Source organism: Augochlora pura, chromosome 7 (assembly GCF_028453695.1).
Source record: "Augochlora pura isolate Apur16 chromosome 7, APUR_v2.2.1, whole genome shotgun sequence".
In the NCBI taxonomy this organism is placed as follows: Eukaryota; Metazoa; Arthropoda; class Insecta; order Hymenoptera; family Halictidae; genus Augochlora; species Augochlora pura.
Window position 1 is genome coordinate 27408977 of NC_135778.1, and position 12647 is coordinate 27421623.

General features: G+C 45.1%; 1 protein-coding gene across 1 annotated transcript in view; it reads left to right on the forward strand.

Annotated features, from left to right (window-relative positions):
* The window catches only part of LOC144472508 (uncharacterized), a 339391-nt gene extending 330351 nt beyond the window's left edge, over positions 1 to 9040 (forward strand). Inside the window, exons 12-13 of the mRNA XM_078185668.1 lie at positions 7096 to 7299; positions 8122 to 9040. Coding sequence (XP_078041794.1) covers positions 7096 to 7299; positions 8122 to 8231 — 314 coding nt within the window. The 3' untranslated portion in view covers positions 8232 to 9040. The remainder of the gene's footprint in view (positions 1 to 7095; positions 7300 to 8121) is intronic.
* Positions 9041 to 12647: the final 3607 nt, after the last annotated feature.

Consider the following 12647-nt stretch of genomic DNA (forward strand, 5'->3'; position numbering starts at 1 on the left):
CGTGGCGGAATTAATCGGGAGCACTTAGAGCGTGGGCGGCGATAGGCAAAAAAACAATCCGTCCGAGGCAGAGGAAATTTCACTTACGCCGCGGGGAAAGATCGGGGAGACAGGCGTGGCGGGGGGTAGAGGAGATCGGCTGCGTGAGAGAGCAGCGTGGGCGCTGCTGCCTGGCGTCGAGGACGCGCCGTGGCGTCATCCGTATCGCGCGACCCGTAATCCACAAAAACACGAGCGGATCCGGGCGGGGAAGGTGGCGGCGGGTTAGGCGTTTCGTATCCGGAATTATTTTAGCGGAGAGGAGCGTTGACATAACCGAGGATTTAGGTGCTCGAGCCTCGTGTCTTACGGCTGTCGACAAGGGGATTGCGTTCCAAGCGACGGCCCTTCTCCCTTCTGTCGGCGAGCAGAACGCGAATTGGTCATTAAGACTTCGTACAAACAGCGATCTTAGCTCCGGCTGCTAGACCGAGAACATCTCGAAACGTCTCGAGCCGGCTTCCCGGCCGTGATCGTTAATCACATCCAGTTCCCGACCGGTGTTTGTCTACGCCCGGATTAGAATCGTGCCAAATGTAGCCACGCCGGATCTTCTTTCCCGACTGACGTAATTATTTGATAAGATCTGTCGAATTTTCCACCTCGTGCTAATGCCACTTGGACAAAGCCACTGACGGCTCCCTCGGCAACTCGTGCGTTTTTCAATGTTCTCGAGGTGTTCACGATTTTGTCTTTTATTTGCAGGTTTTATTTAGTACACTTTGTCTTTTGATTATTGCAGTAGAATGTTTTATATGCTGTACTTTTTACGTTGCCGATGCTTTCTAGACGCTTCTGCAATTATATTGGTCTTTGGAGGAGTCTAAATTCATCGTAGGATATGTGTATTTAATTTGATCTAGTTTGTTTTTAGGGAGTTTCAAGTTTTAATGTGTTTGCGATGGTTTGTAGATGGTTTTGAAAACATATTGGTATCAAAAGAAGTCTATAATCATCTTCTAGCAAGACTGTCGCCTTTAATATACCTAGTCTTCAGTGATTTTCAAGTTTGAACGGGTTTGCGATGGTTTTGTAAACATATTGGTATCTGAAGAAGTTTGTAGACATCTCCTACCAAATCTTTCGCCTTTAATGTACCCTAGTCTTCAGTGATATCTAAGTTTTCAACGTGTTTGTGATGGTTTTGCAAACATATTGGTATTTAAAGAAGTCTATAATCATCTTCTAGCAAGTCTGTTGCCTTTAATATACCTAGTCTTTAGCGATATCTAAGTTTTCAACGTGTTTGTGATGGTTTATAAACGTTTCTGCCATTGTGTCGGTCCCTTAGACGAAACTATATTCATCATTGACCACTTTCGCTTATTAGATATTATTTGCAATTGTTGTGGACGTTTCTACAAACATACTCGTCAGATAAGTTTAACCATGTTGGTAATATTATGACAACGCTTCTACCATAGTGTCGTACCCCAAACTGTATTTTAAGAGACAATATTCAATATACATATACCATTTCCTTCCACCCCAATTATATCTACTTCTCAGTGATTTCTTTCCTAAATTATGTTTGCGACAGTTTGCGGATGTTTCTGCAAACATACTGGTACCTAAACGTTCTTATAATCATCATCAAATAAATGTATCCACCAGGAACATATTTAGTCTTCAGCAGTTTTCGAGTTTGACCATGTTGGCAATGATATATTAACATTTCTACCACAGTGCCAGACTTCGAAAGTTGCTTTATGTGACCATATAGAGCATATACCACTTCCATCCACTACAATTATATCCATCGCTCGCTGATTCCTTTACTAACCCCTTACCCTGTCATTTTCTTTATAATTGCTACAATTAGAATTTTTCGATCGCACTAATTTCTTAGAATAGAAAGAAACTTTACATTTATGTTGTATTTACATATAGTCAGATGTTTAAATATCGGTAACAAGAGAATAAAATTTGTTTCCTGCTTAAAGGAACGGATAAACATTCGTACCTAACAGCTTACTATTACAAATCTCCATAACGTTAAAGTACAGCAAGGGGTTAAATCATGTTCGCGACGGTTTGCAGATGTTTCTACAAACACACTAGTCCTTAACCGCTTGCACTATAATAACGAGTCATTATTCATTTCTTGTAAATCGAAATCAAATTGAATTCTTCTGTTATTAAAGTCTAGAAACGGAAGTAAATAAAGGCAATACAAAAGTTAAAAGTTAGTTGGTCCTATTAACGACAGTATTAAGGATAAATAAGTGCTAATCGACGCAGCATGAAGGGTGTCGTAGTGCAAGGGGTTAATACTAAAACACACAGATCATCGAACACTCCCATGCGCCCCGCATACCAATCCTTCCCTTAATTCGCCCAATAGAGCACGTTTGACATGGTTTGATAATGTTCACACAAACCTCCAAGTCCCAAAAAATCCGAATAAAATCACCCCATGACCCCGGAACACCACCAGAAACCAATTACTCGAGTTGCGAGTGCATCCGTCGACTTCTAGCCGTCTCCTAAGAGTCGTCAAAATTATGTTAAGATTCTCCATTTTATGGGGCCGCGCGGACTCGCCTAGTCGAAAACGCCGAGGACCCGATGCGGATCTTTTATGGCCATCAGAGCACTCGAATTCCGGCGCACGGTGGATCAGGCTGCAGAATACGATATTTACGGGTCGAGTCGACTGAACGACGCTTCCCCCCTCTGGGTGTATAAAAAGAGGGGGGGCGGGAGACTGGGGAGCGCATTTCAATTGCGCTATTGCTTTCATTATGTCAGATTTATCGGGGACGCTGAAAATGCCGGGACGCCGGGTTCGATCGTCGCGCAGCATATTTCGCCGGCGCTTCCGTGCCGCCCGGCTGCCGTCCCGACCAATTTTTGTTGTTTATTCCCGCGCGGAGAGACAGAGAGAGAGAGAGAGAGAGAGAGCGAGAGAGCTGTGTCGCGAGGCGGCGCGGGCCTGTCGCCCGCGAGCGCTGTAAATTCTCATCTTTCTATCTCGCAGCCTCGATAGGGTATCGAGCCGAGACAACACGCCAGATATCGACGTGTCGAAGCGATTTACGGCTTTCGTTTATTTCGTTCCCGTTCGCGCCTTACTCGGCGAAACTCGAAATGTGGCCCGAGCTTTTTCCCCAGTCTCTCTCTCTCTCTCTCTCTCTCTCTCTCACCCCCTTTCCCTCTTGCCAGCCGCCGTTCTTCCCTCCTTCCCGTCGCCGACGTAAAAGCCGGCCCTCTCGAGAGCGTCTACCGCTCCCGGAGCAAGGGGCCGTTTTTCAAGGATTATTTCGAGTGGATCGGCGAGCGCCGCCGGCGAAGAAGTTAATCGCCGGAGATTCGTATCGAGAGCACGATTTCTTACGGAATAATTAAAATACTTTTTAACCGTCCCGCCGGAAGAAAACAGCCTCGCGTGTAATCCCGGCGAATGTAACCGTTCGTTCGGACGCGAGGCGGTCCGGCGCCGGCCAGCTCGTAATTACGCCTAGCAATTAAAAATTGTTCACTTACCGGGGGACAATAACTTGATTCCCTTTCGCGAACGTTATGCAATTTCTTCTTTACGGCAGTCGCTCCAATTTCGCCCTCCTTTCTCTCTTTTTCTCGTTCTCTAGTTCGCTCCTTTCCCTCCCAAGGCGGGACCGAATCGAACGCTTAAAATCGTCGCCGCGCAGATGATTTTACCCATTCACCGCGTTTCGTTAAGACGATAAACGTCGCTGCTGCATCCCGTCCGGAATTTTTTTCCTCCTCCCCCCCCCCCCCCCTCCGGCAACGATAAACCACTCGGAAATTGTACTTTTGTGCTTCGATTCTCGATAACGGGGTCACGTTGTCCCGTGACGTAATCCGCGCCCGGATTCCCGCGAATCCGTCCTGAAAACATACTTTTCCCGTCGAGGACCGGCAATCTTCGCGAGCTTAACGGGACTTCGGAAACCGCTTGCCGGTGCCGTTTTCAGTTTACGAGGAATTTTCAGAGAAATTCGCGGTTCCAACTTTGATCGTTGTTTATTCTGGAACTATAAAGGTTATGTTAATGAGTCTTGCGGTAAAGGGTTGCGTCTTAAAGCATGGAGACGCCTCGAGGAGGTCTGGTATAGGACCTTCAGGGTGTTTTAGAGATGTTTTTCGTAAATTTTTTATTTTGTTTATAAGCTGAGAGGTAACTGGGACTCAGATAGCACAAGGATGTCTTTAACTCTTTGAAGCACAGAATTTTAGGAAATAAATATGTCCATGCGGCAACAAAATATCATCGCGTTTTTCATTAAACAAAATTGGTATATTTTTATTCAAAGCATATGCTAGCATAAACAAATAGTAATGCAACTGATTTTGTTGTTATAGAATGAAACTTAAATAGTCTTACCGTGTCACATGGGTTCATAAATGAACAGAGTAAAAATGCAGCAATGTCAATAGTAGGAGGTGGGTCCAAAAATGTCCCACATGCTTTACCGTACATCCAAAAGGTGGGTCATTTTTAATACCACCGTGCCCCAAAGAGTTAAGACGTTTTTAACCCTTTGCACTCGAAACAATTTTAACTGTGAATTTAGAATAACTTCTCTGGCTTATAGTATTTTTATTCTATGCAACAAAGTGCATTTTTATGCATATGAAATTGATCCCTGTGATAGTTTTATTATTCAACATAGTTTTTACAATAAACTTTGATGATGAGATATAAAAATGATCTGGGAACGTTATATAACATTTTTAGTGGTGCCTCGGAGTCACCACTCGAGTGCAAAGAGTTAAGACGTCTCGAATGTCCGACGAATGGCCTGAAAGCGTCTTAGAAATGTCCTACGTTAGCAATTAAGACGTCATTAGGATTTTTAGACGTCTGAAAAATGTCTTACGTTTTTTAAGATCTTTGTTAGATCTTGCGGTTCGTTTTTATAGTTGCCAATCGTCAGCAACTCTAAAAATGTGCCGCGGAGCTTGAATAATTATTTTTTTGCTTCGCAAGATGTCCATTTCTGTTTACAAGTTGAAGGACGAAAAAAGGAAAAAGCCTAGAAACAAAATTCATATCATTCTTATCTTCTGGTTCCATCGTCTGTATTAAAGTTGTATTTAAAAGTACATGCCTGTCTTAATTAAAAAGGGTGAAAGTTTAAAAAACTTCTTGAAGGCATATTTTAAGCGTCTTAAAAACGTCTTTTCTCAGGCATTAAACAGATGTTCAGTTCAAGGCGTTTCTAAATCGTCTTTAAGCCGGTCTTTTAGACGTCTTTTTTGGGACTTCTTTAAGACATCTTTAAGACGTTTCAACAACGTCCTAAATTGTAAATCCTTTTAACGTCTGAAATAAAATGTCTTAAAGACGTCTATTTTATAACAGTTGAGATCTAAAACAGAAGTCAAATGAACGTATCTATATGCCGTCGAGTGCTTATTTATAGTTTCCCAATCGAAACGGCACCTTTTAAGATCACATTGCCATGATAGAAACGAGCTCAAATTAAGTCCCAAGACAACTCAAAATAGTAACAAAAAATTGCATTTATATTGAAAAATGTCTGCTCTATCACGTGGCCCATTACAGTTCTTCACTCTCGTTCCTAAACAAATTCAAAATGCAAGAGAAACGTAGAGCATTGAACTCGTCAGACTCTGCACAAATTTCTCGGCGTTCGCTCGAGCAGATTCCGTCAGTAAAGGCGGATAAAGTTGCGAGTTTTCCGCAGAGAAACGCCCCATAAGCCGAACGGGTCGCTCGAGCATGCTTTCGAAAATTAGCATCCGGGAGACTCCGCGCGACACTTGGCCCCCGGTCGGAGGCCGTCGCGTTCGAAAAAAAGGGGAAATTTGCCCGAGGTAAATTTTCTAACGACTGTAAAGCGATGTTCAGGGGGGTCCCGGCCGAATCTGTTTGAACGAAATATCGCTACTGTAAAAATCGCCGGCTCGTTAAATATTGTAGGAGCGGTCGCCGCGGTGCCAGGCGCTTTTTAATAAGCATTCCTCAGATGGCTTGATAAATGTAAACCGAAAAGTTGCCCGGCTAAGGTACTCGTATCTCGACGCTGTTCCGCTTATCATCCAACTTTCTTTCGACGAGTTATCAAGAAACATAGTTAGCTGGAACTTTAATACCCGGTACACCGAAAAGAAAATATCGCGACCCGCGCCGAGGGCCGGCGCGCAGATTTTTTACTAGAAATTTTCTGCCACTTCGTCCACGGTCTCGGCCCATGAATCCCCGGCCGTACCCGCGGCTAAATAAGCCGCCCTCGTTCCTCTGTCCACCGCTGATTTATCCGACGGTTTCGGACAGTTTAACGACGGGCAAAAAAATCATGAAATACACTCGCCCCGGGGAAAGTGGCCGTTGACAGGCTTGAAAAGGGCCCAACAAAAAAATGCAGATTTCTTGTAGAAGTTTAAAGAACACGCGCTTCGTATTTTTAACGCTACGTTTTATCGTTGTAACAGTGTTTCCGTAATATTTTTTTCAGATTTTTCTATTCGGTCCGTCGTTGGTTAAAAAATAAGGCAACCGAAATATTCTGATGTACAGAGAATGTACTGTTGTTATTGGAGATTGTTATAAATTATTATATACTTAATCGGCTCTGAATTGATTGGATAAGATATATTGAATTTTCGCAGTGAAAACTGAACAGATTAAGAGAATAGAAAAACTTAACCCTTTGCTCTCGAATGGTGATTCTGCGGTGCCACTAAAATTGTTCTATCCGGTTCCAAAATAATCTTTAAAAGTTACTAAAAGTGACACTGGCAACACTAGAAGCCAGAAAAATGATTTCACATCCACAATTGGAATGGCACCAAGTGCAAAGGGTTAATACGTTTTACTTGATAAATACACAGTTAATATAAAACAGATCTGACTAATGATATCACAGGAAACGATTAAAAATTTGTTAACAGTGACAGTCAAAGAACTGTCGTTCGAATTGAGGTATAATCTGCTGCCGCGTTAACCAACGCGGCTGCGAAGTGAATCGTAGCGCGAATGTTTAACGAATGGAACTTTTGCTTAGCATAAAGTCTGTTCCGCGCGATCAACTCGAAGCGAGCTGAACGTGTTCTCGTGATTTTCAGAGTACTGGTGCCACGGAACCTGGATCGAGAACGACACAGCTTACTTGGTCGCGAGCACAGACGTCGGTCGTTACTGTCTCGTTTACAGTGCATCAGCCGCGGCGACAGGAAGTCGTGAACTCTCTGTGACGGGTCATCTTGCTTCCTGTCCGAGGGCCTCACACCGTCATCTACTATCGTGGCAGGTCAACCTCACGTCGTACGGTGAGCATTGTTGACACCGGTGCCGCCGCCCCGCTCATCGAGACTTCTATCGGCGCGCCGGCGGTCTCCAGCCACGGCTCGTTGCGCCGCCCTCTAATTAATTCGATTGCACTCGCATCGATACGGAACTAAGTCAACTTTTAATCAAGCAAGAATTCCGCTTTGAAGACCGAGTCCCCGATCTGATACCGCGGCCTGATTTAATTACCCGCGGGAGGAAAATTGGCTGGCAACTTCGTTCCGAAGACACCTAGATTCCTATAAGATGGCTCAGTTAATTAGTCACCGTGCCGCAAAATGTATCGTCAAGTTTGTTCACCGAGGCCGCGACCACCGTGGACACAGCCGAGACCGAAACGTCGCTTACCGGACGGAGTTTGACCACGTTTGAAGGAGTTTCATGTACGATTTGCCCGAACTTCGTCAATCGCGGTCGAACGACGCCGGTGGCTCGCGGTACATGTTTGCGCATAATCTCCGCCTATGCATACTTCTCAACAGAAATATTCGTAATCACTCTTGAAACACAGTGAAAAATTATAGCAGAATTGTTAAGAACAATCGTCCCGTACTTTCGTATAAAAAAGATCTCAAGTATAACCCCACTCATATTGCGTAAAGCATACACCCTCTAACGTTCTAATTTTTATATATCAATCTCTAATGCATATATATCAATATAAAAATTCATTCACAATCCTAAAAGACGATACAAACGATGGTAAAAATTTCAAGAAAAACCGCGCGATAGTTTCCCAGAAAAAAAAATCCCAATCTCCGAGATTGGTCGCTGGGTCCTAAAATCGACTATTTCTTTTGCAGCGCAATGCAGCGAGGTCTCGATGGCGACGTCGTGGACGTACCGCGTCTCGGCCACCTTGTACATCTGCATGGTCCTGGGTATCCTGTTTGGCAGGTATATCGTGAGGTGATGCTGCTGAGTGCAGAGACCCGGCCAGGCCGAGACCGCCGTGTAGTCATCGAGCAGCCACACACCATGGAAGACGACACACCGAGCAACAGGCGGACTGCAGAATCTATACATATATACATACACAGAAAACACACACCTATATACGCCCACGTGTATATCTATATAGATTTCGGGACAATTTTTCGGGAGGAGCCGAGGCCGGGCCGAGGCGAGGCCCGCCGGGAGAAAGTAAATCTAATTAATCGAGCCTAGTGGATAAGTGACCGTTGCGGCGCGGCTGTTGTGTCGGTGGAAGAGAGACTATCGTAACCTGCTAGTTCCTTCGTCGGCGAACATGGCGGATCCCCGGACGAACAGTTGTACATACCGTAGCAATGCGTTCGCGGAACGCTCTCCCTCCAACGCGACAGGATCTTCCCGACTGTGTCGTGCGAAGAAGTCGCGGAGCGCTGCCGGCCGCTTCCTCGGGACTGCCGACGCATCCCGGAACACCCCGCGGAGCCTGCCCGCACTGTCCACTACAATGAACCTAATAATCAGTGACGTGACCGTTCGAACACGTTTGCGATGGTCGCGGAACGTTTGCGCAAACGTACTCGGTTTTTAGACGAAGTCCACGCCGATAGACGAACGCGTTTAATTCCCGTGGCTAGCGTGTTGGAATGTGTTTGGGACGGTTCGTGTCCGTTTGTGCAAACGCAATCGTTCCTAGGAACGATCTTCGGACACGCGCGTCCGAAGTATGCCTGGTCTTCGGTGTATCGTACAATAGAACACGTATGCGCGGACACGGGCCCCCGTAATAATCGGGAAGTAATTGTTCCGTCTCGCCGACGCGCGATGATTCGCTGTCGCTCGCGTTCCGACCTGAAATTTCGAAGAAATAATTCGGTCCGGGCAAAGAGAAATCCGACGTGTATCTCGCGCGACGAATGTAAAGTTAATTGTGTTTGGAAGCGAACGAAGGGTACAGCGATTGGCTACGATGGCTGGTTCTACTGTGGCTTCGCTAGTTTGCGCCGTAGTGGCCAGCCGCGTGCTCGCAGGACAGGCAGCCCAGTTTAAAACCGAGTCGACGAGCGTCCGATCGACGACGAGTCTCTGTCATTGCGTGATTAGTATCGGAGGACGCGAGCGAAGGGTGTTCGGTTGGGATAAAATTCCGGTTTCCAGGGGGAACGGATGAGCCCGGGGCTGACGGGACCGGTGCCGGGCGACGCGCGACGAACAGCGACGAGAGAGAGAGAGAGAGAGAGACGATGTGCTGGCCGCCCTGCTGCTACTACACCCCTGCCTACAGTTTGCCAATATTTACGCGTCCCGTCGCTGATCACCGTGTCCGCTCCGGGCGTAGACTTTTTCACTTGATCGGACGAAGATGAAACGGGGAAATGAGATTGGAGACCGAGGAATTGGGGGAGCGCCGAGGAGGGGGCGGCAGCGAGGTGTTTCCACGGTGAACCAGTTAAGAAACGAACACGGGACGGGATTTTTCGGAAACGAGCGCTGCCGGTCTCTAAATATTTGAAAATCGACGGGAGGGTGGGCGAGCAACCTGGTGGAACACCTTCGGATATATTTGGACGGCTCCGGGGACGATCGCTGGGGTTCTTAACGTTTAGCGGATAGGCTTTTTGCGAACTCGATGTTTACGAATTGCGATGCCATGTCGCGGAGCGTGTGTTTTATTGTAAGACGACGGGCGAATGCATTTAATCGGGCTTAATTGCAACGGACACTATTCTTTTTCTTTTTTAAGAAGTACTAATTCTTTCTAAATAATTTTAATCGGTTGTAAGTGGACTGTGGATGCGAAATAGAAATTGTCTTTATCAGTTTTAACAAGCATAAGTTATATAGAAATTTCTTTCATTCTTTAATAATTTCGATAAGTTAAAAGTATTGTCTGCAATAAGTCAAATGTATTACACGCATGCAGATAAATGTTTTAAATAATTTTAATGTCTTAAATTTTGCCTACAATTTTACCTGTAATTTATCTATTTGATTACAAACGTGTAAAATGGTTAATATTTTGAAAAACAATTAGAAAATTCGGAGATATCTAAACGTCACGCAACGAAAACAAATTATACTTGGTTTTCTGTATCTTGTAATTAATAATAATTGTAATTAATATTGCCTAGAGATTCGCAGTCTACCAGTAAATTCTGCTATCGATTGTTTATTTATTACGATAGAAGACGCGTTTAAAAAATTGGACTTACATTGATCGACTTCCGGAGCGTCCACTTGTTTCGCGGTTCAGGGCGAGTCACGCACCAGGGTCGATGTAAAATAAGAGAACGGTGGGAGAAACGACACGGTGATTGTTCCGAAATGTCTCGACGATCTTGACAGCCCGCTTCAAGGTCGCCGAGAGGAAACTTTCGAATAATTGCTGGTAAAAAAAGCCGCAGGGACCGCGCCGAAACTAGCTGCACACCTTCGATGAAATTGTAAAAATCGCGAGCATCTCAACGCTAGATTTACGGAGCACTAACAACTGTCTTCTATCAATTTATAAAGGAACAACAAGACTTTTAACGCTAAACCTACAGAAATCTAAAAGCAAACTACAATAGACTCATAAGAATTACAATTTATCAAGAATTATAATTTACCGAGAATTGCAAGAATTTATCTGAATTTTTCACAATTTGTATTTCGGTGTACATCTGAGTAAAGAAATTTATTCAATAATTTCCAATGACAGCAGCTTTATTATATCAATAATTATAAAATCAAGAATAGAATCCATTAGTCCGCCGGTCACATGTTTAATCCCTTGACGTATTTTGACGAGTCTGGCTCGTCATAGGGATTTCTATTAATATCTTATTAAATTTAAATATTATTCCGTTCTTTTAAGCCGGAATAAAAGTCTGTCCTTTTGTCATTGGTATTTAATAATTTAAATAAATTTTAGACAATCGCAATACATATTGTTCTTTTTCCTTCTATGAAATTATTAGAGTAGAACAAGTACTCATCCTTTGTAACTATGAAGAAAATAGTAGGGCAAGGGGTTAATGTTAAACAGCGTTACCGCAAGCAACAAGTGTATCGAATAAATCAGATAAACATACCTTGTCAACCTGAATAATTGTAAATTAAAAGAATCAGTGACCGGTCGTTCGGACAGGTGTTGTAAATCTCGTGTTAATCGCGAAAGTACGCGGAAGAGCGACCTCCATTTTGGTTGCACGCGGTCCCTGTGGTAAATGTGCTACGGAAAGCGCAAAAACAAGGGTGCTGGGGCCAATACTGTGTGCGTCGTGTGGTGACTGTCGCCCAGGTGTGCGAGGTCGACGAGGCAAGAGAGAGAGAGAGAGAGAGAGATAGAGCGCACGCGAGAGAGAACGAAAGGGAGAGAGCGAAAGCGAGAGAGAAAGATAGAAAGCGAGAGAAAAAGAGAGAAAGCGGGAGAAAAAGAGAGAAAGCGAGAGACAAACTAGTACTTATTTAGGTTCGCAGGGCGTCCGCCATATTCGCGACGTGACCGGGTCAGGCGCGAAACGCGTGGCCGCCGGAGCAAGACGAAACAAAACCGTGGCTCCGTTTCGGCCGCAATTAGACGCGTTTTAATTAAACTTCCGCGACGGGGACCGAGAGCGCAGGCGGAAGAGAGACTGTGTGTGCGTGTAAAAATGAAGAGAGAGAAAGCGCTGCGGTGGTGGCACGGGGTTTGAAGTGGCTGCCCGGGTCTCGCTGGGCCACGAGTACCATGGCGAACGAACGATTCTAATTATAACTATTATTGTACGTGCGGGGAACGAGCGTGTAAATGGACTTCTCCCTTCGTCCGTGTCTTCTTTCCACCGTGTTTTTCTTACCTCGCCCACCCTCCGGCTCTCATCCGCGCTCGCCCCCATGGGGGACCATCGTCGGCGTCGCCTTTCGAGGCTGTCTCAACGCCGCCCTCCAAACTGAAGACTATATGGCTTAACCTTCGAATGGTGTTAAGCGTCCGTTCGACGCACCATCGCTTTGCAAAACAAGATATAAACAATTCGACCACCGCTCGAAGGTTGATCTCAGCCCGGAGGTTTCCGTTGAACAAGGCTCCGTCGGAATCGACCCCACGGATCAACCGAATACACCAGAGGTCCGACTTCTACTGGCCTAATTGCTAGCCTAACTCGAATCCAAATCGCTGAATCTATGGGGGATTTGTTACTTCGAAATTTAGCGTCGATGCATTTCCTGCAGCGGCTAGAATAAAACGTGGGGACAAGAGCTTGATCTGCGGGTTGGTTCCGCGAGCATAACCGCGCGAGGGATGACGACGTAATTGTCGGTACGATTATGGTTAAATCAATGTTTAAGTCTCTTGTTTTTGACTGAACATCGTCCTCGATTTTATCGCATAGCGTAGTTAATGAATTCCCGTTACAATAGCTGGAAACTCGAG